Source organism: Artibeus jamaicensis, unplaced genomic scaffold (assembly GCF_021234435.1).
Source record: "Artibeus jamaicensis isolate MK-2021 breed Jamaican fruit bat unplaced genomic scaffold, CSHL_Jam_final contig_797, whole genome shotgun sequence".
Classification (NCBI taxonomy): Eukaryota; Metazoa; Chordata; class Mammalia; order Chiroptera; family Phyllostomidae; genus Artibeus; species Artibeus jamaicensis.
In genome coordinates this window covers 8,848,809-8,867,399 of record NW_026521977.1, presented here as the reverse complement: position 1 = coordinate 8,867,399, position 18,591 = coordinate 8,848,809, and the positions used below count along the sequence as shown (strand labels likewise).

The following is an 18,591-nucleotide window of genomic DNA, read 5'->3' as shown; positions in this document are numbered from 1 at the left end:
CATAGGCGCTTAATATTTGCTGGATATGTAAATTAAGGAAAGCAGTTAGAAACAAGTCAGTCCTGCCAATATTTCTGAAGTTCCTTAGCCCTTGTACCAGGTAAATAATATAATAACTTAATATCTAGAAACAACTGTAGTGCTGAAAAATTTGTGAACAGTACATTAAAATCAAGGAGCTGTATGGAGAATGTGAAAATTTTTACTGAAAATAAATAAAACATATTAAATATTTCAACCTAAATAAGTATTCCAGCTTCATATATACAAAGTCAGTTTTCTCCAAATTGACCTTTAGAGTGAATACAATTCCCATAAAAATTCTAACAGGTTATTTTGGGAACTTTTCAAGCTGGTTCTAAAATTCATTTGGAAGAACAGAAGGCCAAAAATAATCTTGACATTCTTATAGAAGAGTAGGTGTGGGAACTTGCTCTACCAGATGCCAAGACTTGTGATTAAGGTTTAGAGTGGTATTGGTGTAAGATAGATAAGTGAACCGGTGAGACAAGACTAGAAGACTTAGAACCATGTTCACATATGTTTGGAAATGCAGTACAAAACACAAGAAGTGCTGCAGATAACTACAGAAGGGAGGATACAGAGACAAATAATTATTCATATGGGAAAAAATAAAAGTAGATTCTGACCTTTTACCAAACAAAAATTTTCTTGTATTAAAGATTTAAATATAAATGGCAAGCTTTAAAACATATAGAGGTAAATGTAGGGGTGAATCTATGGATTCAGAGTATACAGACATTTAAAAAAATATGACAGTATACTCTGATAAATTTGACTGCATTCAAATTAAGAACTTCTAGATATGAAAAGACAGCATGAAGAGAGTGAAGGGTCCAAATACAATCTTAGAGAAGAATTTTGTAATATAACTGACAAAGTATTGATATCCAGAATATATAAACCAGCTTGCTTACAAATCAATTAAATTAATAGAAAATTGGACAGAAGCCATGAATAATCATTTAAAAAAATAAAAGAACCAGGGAAATGAATGTTTGCTCTCAGTCTGTTAGTAAATAGAGAAGCAAATTAAGGCCATGGTAAAACACCATTTTCCTTTACTAGGCTGGCACAAATTAAAATAATTTCAAATGATTTGGAGGATATGGATGAATTGGAATTTTCAGCACTGCGTGTGGCTAAATGGTTATTTAACCATTTTAGGATAGTTTGGCCTTATTTTATTGATTTGATCATGCGTGTTTTATGTCCCATTTACCTCTGGGTAGATTCTAGAGAGAATTAAGAATGTATGAAGCAAGAGATATTTATAGAAGTTATTTATAGCTAAAAATTAGAAACACCCCAAATGTGCAGTGATAGGAAGGAAGGACAATTTGCTCTATAGTCACACATGGAAAACATGTGCATATACAACATTCACACACGCATCAGTGGGGATGGATGAGCTACAATGTGCAACAACACAAATGAATCTCATAATATTTTGAGTGAAAAAATCAGGTTATATACAAATTATACTTTGATAAATTCAAGAAACAAAAGTAAATAAAAATTAAAATTAAACAATGAACAGTGTTGCTTAGGGTTTCACAGGTGATAAAACTATGGAAGACAAAAGCCAAGGGATGTGAACACACAATTCAATTCAAGGGACGTAGCTGAAGGGGCAGAGGAGGAGCGCCAAGATGGCTGTAATGGCATCGGAAAGGTCTGTGTGGTGCTGTACTGTAGCCTTTAGCCACTGCGGCTACTTAATCGTTAAAATTAGATAAAGCGAAAAAGTTAGTTTCTGAGTCACACATGCCACATTTCAAGCATCAATAGCCACAGGTGGAGGTGGCTGTTGTATTGGACAACACACATAGATCTTTTCCATCATGGCACAAAGTTTTGTTAGCACTGTTTGAGATTATATGTGGGTGAGTTGGCGCATGGGTGTTTATTATTCTTCAAATGTGTGTGTGTAAGCATGTGTATATTTATATATACTATTTAGTCTGTATTAAATATTAAGTTTTAAAAAATTATCTGATTCCCGGACTTCTGTTTAAGATGGAGGTGTAGATAGATACACTGTGCCTCCTCGAACAACCAAACAAAGGACAACAACAAATTTAAAAACAAAAAAACCCAGAACTGACAGAAAATCAAACTGTATGGAAGCCAGACAACCAAGGAGTTAAAGAAGAAACATTCATCCAGGGACTTCCGCCAAGAAGGAGGCATGGGTGGCAACACTGTACCCTCTCGCACAACCAAGTTTAAAAACAACAAAGTTTTAGTAACAAAAACATAGCCAAACCACAGAAAATTGAACTATACGGAAGTCTGACAACAACGAACTGTTCAGCCAGACTGGTAAGAGGGTGGAGCAGCGGAGTGGTAGGGCAAGAAAAATCCCCCGACCCAGGTGTGCAGGCAGCCATGGGCCGATCCCAGGTGTGGGGTAGCAACAGGCAGACCCAGTGAGGGTGCAAGGTGGCAGGCTGACCACCTGACCACACACATTCGCGAGCAGATAAACCAGCGAAGGAGCGAGCAGTGAGACAGACCGCACAGGCCCCAGCAGCGGGAAGCAGCAGAGGGGACTGCTATTGTCCTTCTCTGACCCCGCCCCCACATACAGTGGCACAAATTAGCGACCTGGGTGGCCCCACCCTGGTGAACATCTAAGGCTCCCCTCCTCATACATAACAGGCACGAACAGATCAAAACATGGCTCAAGAACAACTCAGAGCCCCAGAGCCAATAACTAAGTGACCAAGAAATATCAGATGTACACTTCAAAGCACCGGTGATCAGGATGCTTACAGAACTTGTTGATTTTAGTCACCAATTAGAGGAACAAATGAAGGCTAAACTAATTGAAATGAAGGGAAATGCACAGGAAACCAATAGTGATGGAAAGGAAATTGGGACTCAAATCAAGGGAGTGGACCAGAAGGAAGAAAACAATGACCAAAAAGAAAAATATGAAAAAACAAGAATTAAAAAAAATGAGGAGAGGCTTAGGAACCTCCAGGACATCTTTAAATGCTCCAACATCCGAATTATAGGGGTACCAGAAAGGGAAGAGGAAGAGCGGCAAGTGGAAAACTTATTTGAACAAGTAATAAAGGAGAACTTCCCCTTAGCAAAGGAAATAGACTTCCAGGAAGTCCAGGAAGCTCAGAGAGTCCCAAAGAAGTTGGACCCAAGAAGGAACACACCAAGGCACATCATGATTATATTAGCCAAGATTAAAATGAAGGAGAGAATCCTAGAAGCAGCAAGAGATAAGGGGACAGTCACCTACAAAGGAGTCCCCATCAGACTGTCAGCGGATTTCTCAAAAGACACCTTACAGGCAAGAAGAAGCTAGAAAGAAGTATTCCAAGTCATGAAGTGCAAAGACCTACAACCAAGATTGCTCTATCCAGCAAAGCTTTCATTTAGAATGGAAGGACAGATAAAATGCTTCTAAGATAAGATCAAATTCAAGGAGTTCATCATCACCAAGCCCTTATTATATGAAATGTTAAAGGAACTTATATAAGAAAAAGAAGGCGAAAAATATGAACAGTGAAAGGACAGCAAACTCACAGTTATTCACAACCACCCTAAAACAAAGAAAACTAAGAGGACAGCTAGATCAGGAGGGGAACCATAGAAATGAAGATCACATGGAGGGTTAACAACAGGGGACTGGGAGGAGGAGAAGAGGGGAGAAGGTACAGAAAATAAGTAGCATAGACAGTAGATAGAAAATAGGGGGGAGGGCAAGAATAATATGGGAAATATAGAATCTAAAGAACTTGAGACATGTCATAAACTAAAGGGGGGGAGTGTTGGGAGAGGGGGTGTACAGGGTGGAGGGGAATGAAGAGGGGAAAGTAGAACAACTATAATGGCATAATCAATAAAATATGTTTAAAAAAAAAAGAAAGAAACATTCATCCAGACCGGTAGGAGAGGCAGAGATGGGCAGCTGGGTGGAGAGGACTGGAGGCAAGGCGGCAGCTGGTGGAGCGGGCAGTCCATGGGGACTGCAGATACACCAGGAGGAACAACTGGGAATGAGCAGACCGCGCAACCCAGAGTTTCAGTGCCGGGAAATAAAGGCTCAAAGCCTCTGAGTGAAAACACCTGTGGGGGTTGAGACAACAGTGGGAGAAGCTCCCAGCCCCACAGGAGAGTTCATTGGAGAGACCTACCAGGTCCTAGAATATACACTAGCCCACCCACCCAGGAACCAGCACCAGAAGGGCCCACTTTGTTTGGGGGAAGCAGGGGAAGTGACTGAAAACCAGCAGAGAATAAAGCAAGTGCCATTGTTCCCTCTCTGACCCTGCCCCCACATACAGCATCACAACACAGCGATGTGGGTTGCCCCACCCTGGAGAATACCTAAGACTTCCCGCCCTCGCTACATATAACAGGTGTGTGGAGAGAAAAAAAAAAAAGGCCTCAAATGAAAGAGCAGATCAAAGCTCCAGAAAAAATACAACTAAACGATGAAGAGATAGCCAACCTATCAGATGCACAGTCCAAAATACTGGTTATCAGGATGCTCACAGAATTGGTTGAATTTGGTCACAAATTAAATGAAAAAATGAAGGCTATGCTAAGTGAGATAAACAAAAATGTACAGGGGACCAACAGTGACAGGAAGGAAACTGGGACTCAAAGCAACGGTGTGGACCAGAAGGAAGAAAGAAACATTCAACCAGAACAGAATGAAGAAACAAGAATTCATAAAAATGAGGAGAGGCTTAGGAACCTCCAGGACATCTTTAAATGTTCCAACATCTGAATCCTAAGGGTACCAGAAGGAGAAGATGAAAAACAACAAATTGAAAACTTATTTGAATAAATAATGAAGGAGAACTTCCCCAATCTGGAAAAGGAAATAGACTTTCAGGAATTCCAGGAAGCTCAGAGAGTCCCAAAGAAGTTGGACCTAAGGAGGAACCCACCAAGGCACATCATAATTACATTACCGAAGATGAAAGGTAAGGAGAGAATCTTAAAAGCAGCCAGAGAAAAGGAGACAGTTACTTCCAAAGGAGTTCCCATAAAACTGTTGGCTGATTTCTCAGAAGAAACCTTGGAGGCAAGAAGGGGCTGGAAATTCCAAGTCATGAAAGGCAAGGACCTGCATCCAAGATTACTGTATCCAGCAAAGCCATCATTTAGAATGGAAGGGCAGATAAAGTGCTTCCCAGATAAGGTCAAGTTCAAGGAGTTCATCATCACCAAGCCCTTATTATATGAAATGTTAAAGGGACTTATCCAAGGAAAAGAAGTTGATCAAAAATATAAATAAAATGACAATAAACTCACAGTTATTAACAACCAACCCAAAACAAAAAAATTAAGCAAACAACTGGAACTGGAACAGAATTACAGAAATGGAGGTCCCATGGAAGGTTATCAGTGGTACAGTGTGATGGGGAGAGAAGGGGAAAGGGTACAAGGAATAAGTAGCATAAATGGTAGGTAGAAAATAGACAGAGGGAGGTTAGTAATAGTAGGAAATATAGAGGCCAAAGAATTTATATATGACCCATGGACATGAGCTAAAGGGGAATGTGGGTGGGAGAGGGTGTGTAGGGTGGAGGAGAATTAAGGGGGAGAATGGAATAACTATAATAGAATAATCAATAAAATATAATTTAAAAATTTATCTGGTTCCCTAATTCCTATTTTCCACTCCCCTGGCTGCTACTGTGGACAAGTAACTTAACCTAGATTTGCTCACTCATAAAATGATAAGATTGGGCTTGACCTGGAAGATTACTTCCTGCTAAAAATTTTTTATGAAATGATGCCACAAAATATTCCTCAGTGTTCCCTGTATTTGAGCAATGTCATAAGAGTATTCTTGGTATTCATAAATATCAGATTACTAAATATACTGTAGTATATCAGATACAGTGAAGATTTTAGTAACATCAGTTTTTCAGTCTTACTAATTTTTATGACAGTATAATTGCTTTAGTTTTAGAATCTCATGGGCCATTTCATCTCTTTAGTGACAAGCCTGCAGTCAGTCTTTCAGTAAATGACGTTATCTAAGGCACATTTCCTTGGAGAATATTATGCAGATTTCTTTTAGGGGATATAGGAAGAGTAATGGAATATGTCTTAATATTACACTAAGAAGATATTTCTGTTTCATATAATGAAAATGACCTGAATACTTTTTTAAGGATATAAAATAGTCCTTTTCTTCTTTGGATGTCAAAAAGACAAAACACATACTTAACTTGTCATGGTGACTTGGGTTTTCAGGCCCTAAAGAAGAGCTTTTTTCTTCTTTGGACAAATTTTTATAGCAGTTTTGCAATTCATTCAATACTAGTATGTAGTTATCTCATTAGCTATTTTTTAAACAATTTTATTTATTTATTTATTTATTTATTTATTTATTATTTTATTTTTAGAGAGAGGAAGGGAGGGAGAAAGTGATGGAGAGAAACATCAATGTGTGTCCCCTACTGGGGACCTGGACTCTAGGCATGTGCCCTAGACTGGGAATCAAACCCTTTGGTTCTCAGGCCTGCACTCAATCCACTGAGCCACACCAGCAGGGGCTCTTTAGCTATTAATGGTCACATTTTCACCGGATGTTAAAGATGTGGAAAACAGCATATAATATTAAGTAGAAAATTAAACAAAAATTGCCTTAAAAAAATAAACGTATATTCCAAGTAACAACAAAGCAGCTTTTCGTACATCTATGTAAGTGTTTGGAGTTGGGATAATTTCATTCACTTTTGTTTATCCTGAATCTGGGACACTGAATCCAGGGCTCATTTCATTCTGCTGTAGTTAGTACTGATCAGTTCTCAGTTTCGATGCTCAGTTCTGTGGATCACAGTTGCCTTCTGTATCCACTGTACTCATGCCAACCTGCCTCTTCGTTAACTCCCATCAATCAGCCTGCCTTTATTAAAGCATACCTTGTGCTACCATGCTGTGGTGAGATACAGAGACGAAGAGATGATTCCTGCCCTCAAATGGTTAATAATCATAGGCTTTCCCTGCCAAATTCTTTCCCATCTTATAGTGACCTTTTCTGCCAAATTCTTTCCCATCTTAAAGTGACCTTACAGGAAGAGATCTTCCTGTGATCTTCCCTGTAATTTTCTGTGCCATTCTAGACTGGAAGGTGAATTGTAGATAGCTTTCCCCAGAGGCCTTTTTGTAATTTAGATATGCTTTCTGTTGTAGCATTGTTTCTGGTCTGTACTTCTTTATATATACATTTTGTTTAATATCTCACTTTTACATATGTTAATCATGAGGTCCTCATAAACACCCGTTGATGTTTGTATGCAGTAGAGCTATCCCTTTTGCAGATAAAAAAAATTTAAGGCCCAGAGAGAGGAAACAGTATCTGTTAGCAGTCATTCCCCATTTTCTCCCAGTCTCTGCCAGCCCTGAGAACCCACTAATGTACTTTCTGTTTCTATGGATTTGCCTCTTCTGGGTATTTCATATAAATCATACAATGTATGGCCTTTTCTGTCTGGTTTCTTTTACTTAGCATGTTTTCAAGGTCCATCCATGGGGTAGTATGTATCAATCAGTTTTTTATTTTTATGACTGAATATTCCATTTTATGGATGTATCACATTTTATCCATCCATCAGTTGCTAGACATTTGGATTACTTTCACTATGAACAGTTGTGCATAAGTCTTCGTGTGGGCATATGTCTTCATTTTTCTTGGGCATATACCTCAGACCCAGAGTGAAGTTGCTGGGGTGAATGGTCACTCTGTGTTTAACATTTTCAGTAAATGCAGACTGTTTTCTAAAGCAGCTGCACCACCTGCAGTGGAGTACGTATGTGAGGGTTCTGGTTTCTCCACATCCTCTCCCACACTTGTTATTGGCTGTCTTTTTAAAATTATAACCTGTATTTTTATTATAGTATGACTCTTCCAAATTTTTTGTTCTTTTTTAAAGATTGTTTTGGTTGTTCTGGGTGCCTTGAGTTTCCATATGAGTTTAAGAACAGTTTAAAAAAATTTTGCAAACAAATACAAAATGCCAGCTGGGATTTTGATAAGGACTGTTGATTATTAAATCTGGTTGGGAAACGTTATCTTAATAGTAAGTCTTCTGATCAATTAGCAAGGGATATCTTTATGTAGACCTACTTTAATTTCTTTCAACAATGTTTTTTAGGTTCTTAGAGTCTTAAGTTTTACATCTTTTTAAATTTATTCCAAATTACTTTATTCTTTTTGATGCCATTGTAAATGTACTTCTTTTTTTCTTTTATTTAATTCTCAGTACAAGTCTACAAGTCTTTTATTTCTCTTTGTAGAGGAGAAAATCAGTTCAGAGAAATTAAATGATTTAGCCCTGACTGGTGTGGCTCAGTGGATTGAGTGCTGCTGACCTGCAAACCAAAGGTCGTTGGTTGGATTCCCAGTCAGGGCACAGGCCTGGGTTGTGGGCCAGGTCCCAGTAGGGAATGTGTGAGAGGCAGCCACATTTTTTTTTCTCCTTTTATTTTTAAAAATTTTTTTATTTTTTATAATTTTTATTTAGTTATTTTTCAAGTACAGTTTTCTGTTTATTTCTCCCATTCCAGCCCACCCCTCCCCCATACACCCCACCTCCCTCCCATTTCTACCCCCCTTAGTTATTGTCCCTGTGTCCTTTATACTTGTTCCTCTAAATCCCTCCCATTTTTTCCCCTTAAATTCCCTCCCCTTTCCCCTCTGGTCCCTGTCCCCCTGTTCTCTCTTTCAGTGTATTTGTTTTTATTTTGCTTGCTTGTCTGTTTTGTTGTTTAGCTTCCTGTTAAAGGTGAGATCATATGGTATTTGTCTTTCAATGCCTGACCTATTTCACTCAGCATAATGCTTTCCAGTTCCATCCATGTTGTTGCAAAGGGTAGTAGTTCCTTCTTTCTCTCTGCTGCATAGAATTCCATTGTGTATATGTACCACAATTTTTTGATCCATTCATTTACTGATGGGCACCTAGGTTGCTTCCAGCTCTTGGCTATTGTAAATTGTGAGGCAGCCACATTTTGATGTTTCTCTCCTTCCTTTCTCCTTCGTTTCTCTTCTCTGCACAAAAAAAAAAAAAAAAAAAAAAGTAAATAAAGTCTTTTTAAAAATTTTTAAAAAAAAGAAATGATTTTGCCCACAGGGCAACCAAGATAGTGTTTCTAGGAGTGCATCTGGGTGAATGAGGATACACTTCACTCAGCCTGACTACAAACCCTTGCATGCTTTCTATTCACCCTTGGAAATCCAAGGTGCAGTAGCAGGAGGATTGGAAGGGAAATTCCAGGTGTCTCAAGTAAATGAATGAGGTATTCAGGAATAAGAGTTGGATCTTGAACGCTGATGACAGGAGTGATGGATACCTACTGCCTCGCTTCTTAAGCCTTCGGGAAGTATTTTGAGGCAGTATGGAGACCCTATGATTGCAGGCCCAGGTCCTAGGTTGGAGTCCGGCTTCCCTGCTTAACTCTCTGTCCTCTAGCATTCATTTTCGTCTTCATAAGGTCGCTATTGAAATTATTAAATCAAATAAAATTTGTGTTTATAAAACTCAGAGCCCAGAGCCTACTACAAAGTAAGTGTTAAGTTAAATGTTAATTATAATTGTTCTGTTACCTATAGATTTATTCTTATTCCATTTTCATTTTTCTCTTTTCAGTACAAGTTCAGGGATCTAACTGTGGAAGAACTAAAGAATGTAAATGTGTTTTTCCCACATTTCAGATATTCCATGGACACCTATGGTAAGAATAATATTCTCTGGTTTTTGCTGTATTTTATAAACTGTTAATTATTTGTTTCTAGAGAGCTACACACAATTATAGTTTCTCATTTCTCTGTTTTAGTTCAATTTTGAATTATACTTTGTGACCCGTGATCTGAGGCAATTTAAGTTAATACAATTTACTTGTTAAATTGCATTGATTTTCTATTGCTACCATGACAAATTAGCACAAATTCCATGCTAAAAAGCCTCTTTGCCAGGTAGGGTTAACATATTCACAGGTTCCACAGATTAGGGTATTGGGTATCTTTGGAGGCTGTTATTTTGCCTAGCAAATCTATGGTTGATTCAAAATTATTAATAACAAAGTTTTAGTTATCTTATTCACTTAACATAGAGGGTGTAGCTACCTAAGAAAAGCTTTACTATCTTTCAAAAATTTCTGACCACAACCCACACTTGGAAATACATTTTGTATCATGACCCCACATATACATAACTAAAATACTGTGGACACTCTGGAATTTTCTCTTTTGTTCATTTCATTTTATTTAAAAACAAATGCTGATTAAGACTCACTAAATTGATTTCAGGGCACACAAATTAGTCAAAGCACACAGTTTTGAAAAACAACTTTGCTCTACATGGATATGTTTTATATTTGAATTAGTTTGGGTTAAGAAAATATATCTAATCGAGATTTATACATTGAAAATATTGAGGAGTTAATGGAGTATTTCTTAGGAATAGCTAATTTCATATGTGGAAGAAATTATAAGATTCTGGCCCATCTGTGACTGGCCTATTTTGATTGGCAGAGGCCTTTTAGATGTAATTAAGTTAAGAACCCTGAGCTGGGACATTATCCTGTGTTATAGGAGTAGGACTAACCTAATCACATGGGTCCTTAAAAGCAGAGAATGTTTCTAGCTGTGGAGAGAAGGGGATTTGGCCACAGGAGGACAGTCAGAGAGATGCGACACTGCTAACTGTGAAGACGAAGGAGATCTGGAGCCAAAGAATAGGGGTGACCTTTAGAAAGGGACAAAAAGCAAGGAAATAGACTCTCTCCAGAGCCTTCGGAAAGGATCGAAGACCTGCCTGTGCCAGGGATTGGGGACCTAGCAGCTACTGCTTACTGAATGTCAGCTCTGCTTCCAAATGTCTTATCTGTGTTACCTGAAATATATATATTTTTACAACCAAAGCCACGAGTTAAATATTATCTTTATTTTTCAGATAAAGAAACCAAGACTCAGTTTAAATGAATTGCTCAAGATTTTGCAGCTAGTTAGAAATAGAGTTGGGGTTTGTGCCCATGTCTGTTTTACCCTCTGCTTGAATACTGTTTGTTCTTTTACAATGTGTTTCTTCATTATACAGATTTATTACTCCAGGTAATTCTTATTCTCATTTCTCCCTGTCCAGAGAAAGTGAGCTATGGTGCCATTGGACTCTCAATCTATGGGGCTTATATTGCCAATGTGTATTTTATTGTATACTATGATAGTCATGCATCTTAATCACTTTTATTTTAGCTTTTTGAATAATTAATTGGACAATAAATATTTATACTTACAGTTTCTCTACCACATTCCAAGTTATTCTGTGTCCCTGAGTAACAATCCCTGTTCCACACTTCTTTCCATTATAATTTTTGCCATGGAGTGATCTCTTCACCCATTGTTACCTTTCCTATATGTATTACAGTTCAAGGTAAACATTTGTACTTCTGTACCATCTTGGACTTGAGTTTTCTGTCAGCTTGGTTTCCTTGTTTCTCTTCCTGATAGATCATCAAATCTACTTGGAGTTTTTTTATTCCACGAAACAGTGTAGTTACTGAGGTACTAAAAGGAACACAATTCCAAGGCAGTGTGATAGTCCAAGGCCAAAGGTAGTCTTTCCTGTGTTCCATTCAGAGGTCAGGGCATTGGCGCTTCCCCAGTATGTCCCAGTTATTGGTGGGCAAGTTGAATTTCGGGGATGTGAGGAGTGAATAAAGATTAAGAATAATGGAGTTAGAGAAACCAAAGAAGAAAATTATTGATCTTTCTAAAAGGTCACTTTAAAAGAAATAAAGCTAACATTTTTCTGATTATTAAAGTTATAATCTGATTTCTGAACATGATTGGAACTGATTTTGTTACATGTGACAATTATTTGATAATGTCCCCACATTTTATAATCCTTTACTTTTTTTCACATTATCTCATTAGATCTTTGCAACAACCTAATTATGCAGTATTACTATCTTTATTTTATGGATGATCTAACTGAAAGTCAAAGAGATTAAAGTAACCAAAAGTCTCATGCCTCTGAGTGGGGAAGGTGGACCTAGAACTTGGGGTTTCAGTATCACAGTCCCATGTTTTTTCACCTACTCTCTCTGGTTACTAAGAAAAAAAACATTCAGTAATTTCCCCCTGTCACAAACATCTCCACTGATTCCTGGATTGTGGTATTTAGAAATTGTGTGGGTCTGTATATGCGTATGTGCATACCTGTGTTGCCTGCTGTTGCGTCAGATTTGACTCCAGTGACCCGACTAGAATGCGCTTCCTTCTTTTGATAGCATATTTTGAGGCCTTTTTTTTTCCCCTTCCAGTTTTCAAAGATGATTCCCAGAAAGACTTGCTGAATTTCACTGGTACTATTCCTGTGATGTATCAGGGTAAGTGTGGAAGTTGAAAAATTGTGGGAATTTTCTAAAAGAACAGTTTAGTAAGAACTTACGTTTGTTCAGTGCCATAATACTCTCAAAGTGTTTTGACATGTATATGGTCTATACAGAACCTTACTGAGTATAGCAGACAACTGTCCCAGTCAAGGAAAGTCTAATTAATATCAACAAATGCAATTCAATAAATATTTATTAAATGTCAATTATGTGCCTACTACTCTCCTCAGTGCTAGGGTTCAGAGGAGAGCAAGACAGACACAGGCCTGCTCTGGTGGAGAGTTATCTCTGTTTTCCATTGCAGACTGCAGGAATCCCCACCTTTGTCTTCATTACCTCGGTGGAGGGTTCCCCTTCCTTTTCCTCTGTGTGATGTAGCACCATCTCCATTCTATAGACGGAACTAAGTCTAAGCCTGCTCAGGTGATTTACCTAAGACTACACATCTGGTAGCAGGCTAGAACTTCAAACTCCCAGTTGGAAAATTTAAAACATAAGGGTTATTCAAGCTCAAAGAAAGCAGCACATTTTCAGTGACCCGACAGGTTAAAACAGCTAAGTGTTTTCCCAAAAAGAAAAAAAATAAATCACTAATTTCCCCATACCAGGGGTGTCAAACTCATTTTCACCGGGGGCCACATCAGCATTGTGGTTGCCTTCAAAGGGCCAAATGTAATTTCAACTCCTTAACTGTTAAGGAGTAGTTACATTTATACAGTCCTAAAATTATTTCGGCCCTTTGAAGGCAACCGTGAGACTGATATGGCCCCCAGTGAAAATGATTTTGACACCCCTGCCCTATACATTATTCTTCCTATTTGTCCAGACCTAGTTCCTCCAGTTTCTAAGAGGACTAACTTTTAAGACAGGTATTACAGGAGATTGCTTATATAGTGTGAGTTGAAGAATACTAGTGAAATGTTGGTTCCAATATAGTTCTCTTAAGTGGTGCCTGAAAATTCACCATTAGAAATTTATTCTTCTTTAAATGTGCAAAGAATCCCAGGAGGGATAACACCCAGAATCACTGCCAGACAGTGCTGTGCTTCTAGAAAACAGTCAGTGAAGAGTTGAATGACTGCACTGGATTATTACTGACTGAAGGACTGAGGAATACATGAATTAGTGGGCATTTGAAAGAGGAGGTCCCACTGCAAAGGGACTGAGGAGGATCCGGAAACCAAACGGGAAGAGAACAGTGGAGTTTGCTGTCTCTTAAAAAGGGTTGAACGCTATGTAATGAGAATACTTTGTCCAAAAGACGCCAAGAAGCTATATGTTGGAGGACTTTTTCAAAGTAGGTGCTTCATTATGGTAGTTCCTAGATTATTAGAAACCTTCCCTAGTGTCTACCTCTCTGTAATGACTTGTTGCCAGAAGCACACTCACATTTCATTCTGCCTCTGTTTTTGCCCCACTATGACTCTTCCTTTGGCACAGGAAATGCAGAGGAATTTAGTTTGGCTTTTACACATAGAAATGTGGTTGGAGATCAAAGTAGGTAGCAATGGACTCTGCAGAATTTGTAGGAAGGTAGGCAGAACACACATAAGGTTTGTTTTTATTCTCCTTTCATGCTCCTCTGCTACCAAGCTATCAGACTGTTTTCTGGCTGCCTGGAGAATTTTACTCGGACTTGTTCCCCATTGCTTGTGTTCTGCATGTTGTATGGTTAGATGTTAAAAGGGGAGAGAGAGAATTCCTACCCACCCCAGTGACTGACTGACTGACTGATTTCACAAGTCTTGCCCACCCCAGTCATTTCAAGGGAAGGTGTATAGTAACAGAGGAGCTTACGCATTTAAATGAATCATTGCATAGAAGCATTTCAGTTTTTAGAACAGTGTGGGGAGGTAACAGGAGGGCTCACAAGTTATCTTAATACCATCGGTAAGGTGCATTTCATTGGCACTCGGACTCTCCTAGTGCCGTGGAGTTGCGTCACTGGTTCTTATGCTGGCAGGGTTTCTCAAGGTAGTGACGGTACCTGCAATACCTTTTTATTGGCAGTACACTTTTTTCCTTTTGCTTTTTTTTTTTTTTAAGAATTTTTGGGATTGATTTTATCTGGGCATCTCACAGTCTTCAGAACAATCTGTCTTCGGAACAGTCTGTCTTCAGAACAATCATGGCACAGAAAATTCGTCACCAAGACTGCCCAGAAAGTCTGACCAGCTGAATCTTACTGCTTAAAATACACATATTCAACTGACAAATGGTGATGTGCCTCGCACAGGAATGTGTTAGCATTTGCAAATCTTCTGACTAGCATAGAACTCTTGACTAATACTTTTCTTCTCATTCTTCTGGAAAACCAAACTCAATCAAATCTCCCTGGCACCCTAGTAGTCCTTCAACTCCCGATTTCCATCTCTCTCTGCACTCAGGGTAGCCTCCTGGAGCAGGGGCAGGTTGTGCCTGCCAGCATCAAGCCCAGCCACCCAGGTTCTGTTATCCCCTTCTCCTGCATTTAGGGTAGGACTCTACAGTGAACCTTAATACTCAGACCAAATCCCCACTCTAATTGGGAAAGGAAATTTGAGAGGGCCAGAATTCATCCATTTGATCAGTTAATTGAAGGAGGATTCATTTTGGTAAAACTTGATTCCTGGAAGAAGACTTGATTTCTTATGCTGTTATAGTTGTGTGAATTTTCCCCCTTTTCCCCTCCACCCAGCATCCCCCACCCCCTTAGGCAATTCCCCCCACCGTTGTTCATGTCCATGTGTCATGTATGTAAGTTCTTTGGCTACTCCATTTTCTGTACTGTACTTTACATCCCTGTGGCTATTCTGTAACTACCTATTTGTACTTCTTAATCCCCTCACCTCTTCATCCATTCCCCTCAAACCCCTCCCATCTAGCAACCATTAAAACACTCTCTGTAGCCAGAGATTTCTATATAAGTTTTTTGTTTTTATATTAGGTTTAGCTTTGGGCTCCCTGGCAGCCAAGGCAGGCAGATGTTGGCTCTCAGCAGGTGTGATGTGAGTGATTACAACTGGAGGAGCGTGCAGGCGAGTTCCCATCACAGCACGCTGAAATGGACGGACCACTGGGCAAGGTGTTGTTAGGGTTATTTTCAGCTCTAAGTCTTTGTAGCCAAACTAGCTTGTATGTTACAGTGCCTGCTAGTAGTGAGCAACTTGAGGGCCAGTGTGGAGGCAACTTTGCCAGCAAGTCTGCCACGGATGAAAGTAGCACTACCAAGACATGATCTGCTTGGGGAGGAGAGATGGCCAATCTCTCAGAGGAGAAAGGCCAAGAGCCCCTTCCTCAACAGCTTTTATTGGGTTGTAATACATAGGAATACAGGCGGCAAGGGTCAAACAGTAAATAACATTTCAAAGAAATCTGAGGGCTTAGTCTGAGTCATTGTCTGTCAGGAAAGGGGGTTGCAGAAACTTTGGGAGACATACTCATTTCCTGCTCAGACCCTTAACATATGAATGAAAGCACTCTTAGAAAAGCAGGCTTCACAGGACTTTTAGGACTTCTTTCTTATGCCTGATCACCCCCAGATCCTGCTCTAGCTGGCAAGGGGCTGCACCGCCTCCCCCATCATAGGTTTTCAGGCTTAAATGGATTAGAGCCAGGAAGTGCTTCTCCCAGAGGACATGGGGACTCGGGCTATGTCAGAGTAGCCGGGGGGCGAGGGTCCATCACTCCCTCTTTGTTGCAGCCCCCCGAGTCCTTCCACGATGGCCTCCCAAGTGATCATGTCTGGCTTAGGTTGCCCCTCCTCTGAGGGGTCTTACCTGTCATGGACTATTTGACCATGCATTGGGGCGGGGGAGTAAGCAGAGGCAGCGTTTGCTACCAGAGACAAGCTTTGTCTCCTTGTGGCTCGTATTCTGGAGGTCGCTCACTCATCCTTAGCCATGGGGGAGGGGTGGTTAGTTACGATTCTTGAAACCAGGCAGGGCAGTTCCCAACAGGCCAGTACCAAATTCATCTTATTCATTTACTTTTAATTTGTTTATTAATTCAGTCATTCTTAATTATATAAGAAACTTTTATTGAGCAGCTAGTATGTGAGGTACTACACTTGGTGCAGGGGATATAGAAATGAATAATACGTAATCCCCTCTTAGGAGGAAGTTTACAATGTAAAAGGAGAAACAGCACTGTAAACAAATGCAGAAGTATACAGATTAGAGGGTCCAGGCAGCAGCACCTCTGTCTCACTTTTTCTTTCCCCCCTTCCCCTTCCTTTTTTTCTTTTTCTTGTTCCCCCTTTCTCCAGTTCACCATTTCCCCTTGGAGGTGCTTCGCCCCAGCAGGGGCAGAGCTGGTCTCACCCCCCACCTCCTAAAAAACACATATACGTGTAACAGTCCACGACTGTTCAAGAAAGGTGCAATAGCTCTGCTCGGGTGGGCAAAGAAGATTGTATAGAGAAGATGGTGCAGCTTAAACTCCTGGCACAGTAGGTCCTGTCAATATTCATTGAATTGAATTGGATGTCTTAATTAAATTTCTTCACATATTAAGCTGGTGACTTAATAGGAACATATTTCCAATGTTAATGTAGATGAAATGGAGAAAATAGGCCTTGATTTACATAAATCCTTTATATATAAGCTTGACTATGCATCTTAAAATGCCACCTAGCTATACCGTAGATAAATGCATGTGCCTTATTATTGTTTGAAGTGTGTTTATTTTGTCTCAAATAGGTAATACATATAACATACCAATTCGTTTGTGGATTTTGGATTCTCACCCTTTTGCTCCCCCCATTTGCTTCTTAAAGCCAACTGCAAATATGGAAATCTCAGTTGGAAAACATGTGGATGCTCAAGGCAGAATATACTTGCCCTACCTCCAAAACTGGAGCCATGTAAGATTGATTTGGATTTTCTTTTGCAAGTTCTTATTTTTCTGAATATTTATATTTGATCCTAGTGGATCAAAGTAACAAGTTACTGAATTTTCTTTCAACTATATGCTTCATATGGTCTTTAAAAGTAACTAGAAATTGAGCCCCCAGGGGTCACCTGAGCCCCAGGACCCTGATGACAGCAGCCTGCCTGAGGCTGGGAGCCAGCTGGTGTTTGCTCCCTGTCTCTGAATGGTCGTTTGCTGCTGGATAAAGCACGTGTACAGCTACTAAGATGTTAGGCATCATTTCCCAGTCCCTTTCTATTAAAGATTCTTAGGTAATATATATGTATTCATTTGTAGTTTTGCCTCTCTATGACCTTTAATAAATTGAATCATATAATTTTCCATTATGTGCTTTGTTTTAATTAAATTTTTAAAATGCACTCATGTGATGTATGTCACTGTAGTTTACTTGTTTTACAAATCCTCACTTTATGCAACTTTGTATTGTGCATTTTTCATCTGCCATTATATCGAGCGGTGATGAATCTCTAGGAATGCAGTAATTGGATCAAAGGTTATAAATATTTTGAAGGCTCTTCTTATCTGTTGCCAAACTGGCCTCCAGAAAGTAGACAGAATGTTGCATGTCTGCCATCAGTAGAAATCAGTGCAGGCAAGTACGTGTTTTCAGCACCCTTGCTCTAACAGAAGGTGTTATTCAAACAAAATAGACTTTTGCTTATCTCTTTACGTTTACTTTAAAATGCTCTCATTTTTACAAGTGATTAAAACCCTTATGAAAGGCTCATTTATAACGTGTGTATACGTGACCAGAAGTTGTAGAACACGGGGGCAGGGCTGTCTGAGAGTCCAGTGAGGTGGCTGCCAAGGATGACGTCGGGGTCATCACTTCTTGTTTTATGTACATCCTGTGAAAAGGTGTGCAGTTGTGGACACGCTTTATTTTTTCTATGGTTTTTTATTTTTGTATATGTAAAACCTTTAAAAAGAAGGAAAAAGAAATAGTAAAAGAAAGAATTTACACAATTTGTAGTGAAGTTTAGGTGGAAAAAAATTGACTGTTTATTGACTGTTTTATGACGTTGTACACTATTTGTAATAGTTGGTGATTTAAATAGGATTTCAGTTAAATGTTATGATTGGGTTCCTAAAAATTAGTCTACTGGAAGGCCAAAAATGATGTCTTAATGTTTAGTTCTTTGGGTAGTTGAGAAATTTAAATCTTTTTCATATATTTATCGATCATGTATGTTTCTTCTTTTTTGAATTGCCTCTCTCCTTCATTCATATTACCTTCTTTTTTTTCTTTTCTGTTTAAAAAACTATCCTCAAAAG

The 18,591-nt window shown here is 39.1% G+C and overlaps 1 protein-coding gene across 5 annotated transcripts in view; it reads left to right on the top strand.

Moving 5' to 3' along the window:
* Nucleotides 1-18,591, top strand: part of UEVLD (UEV and lactate/malate dehyrogenase domains) — a 47,547-nt gene that overhangs the window by 1,430 nt on the left and 27,526 nt on the right. For 3 of the 5 annotated variants that reach the window (XM_037150522.2, XM_037150520.2, XM_053673072.1), the window contains exons 2-4: nucleotides 9,660-9,744; nucleotides 12,334-12,399; nucleotides 17,085-17,248. In XM_037150522.2, the coding sequence (XP_037006417.2) occupies nucleotides 9,732-9,744; nucleotides 12,334-12,399; nucleotides 17,085-17,248 (243 nt within the window). In that variant the 5' untranslated portion in view covers nucleotides 9,660-9,731. Of the gene's footprint in view, nucleotides 1-9,659; nucleotides 9,745-12,333; nucleotides 12,400-17,084; nucleotides 17,249-18,591 lie in introns of those variants that run through there. The other 2 variants (XM_037150523.2, XM_053673073.1) reach the window with 2 other exon arrangements.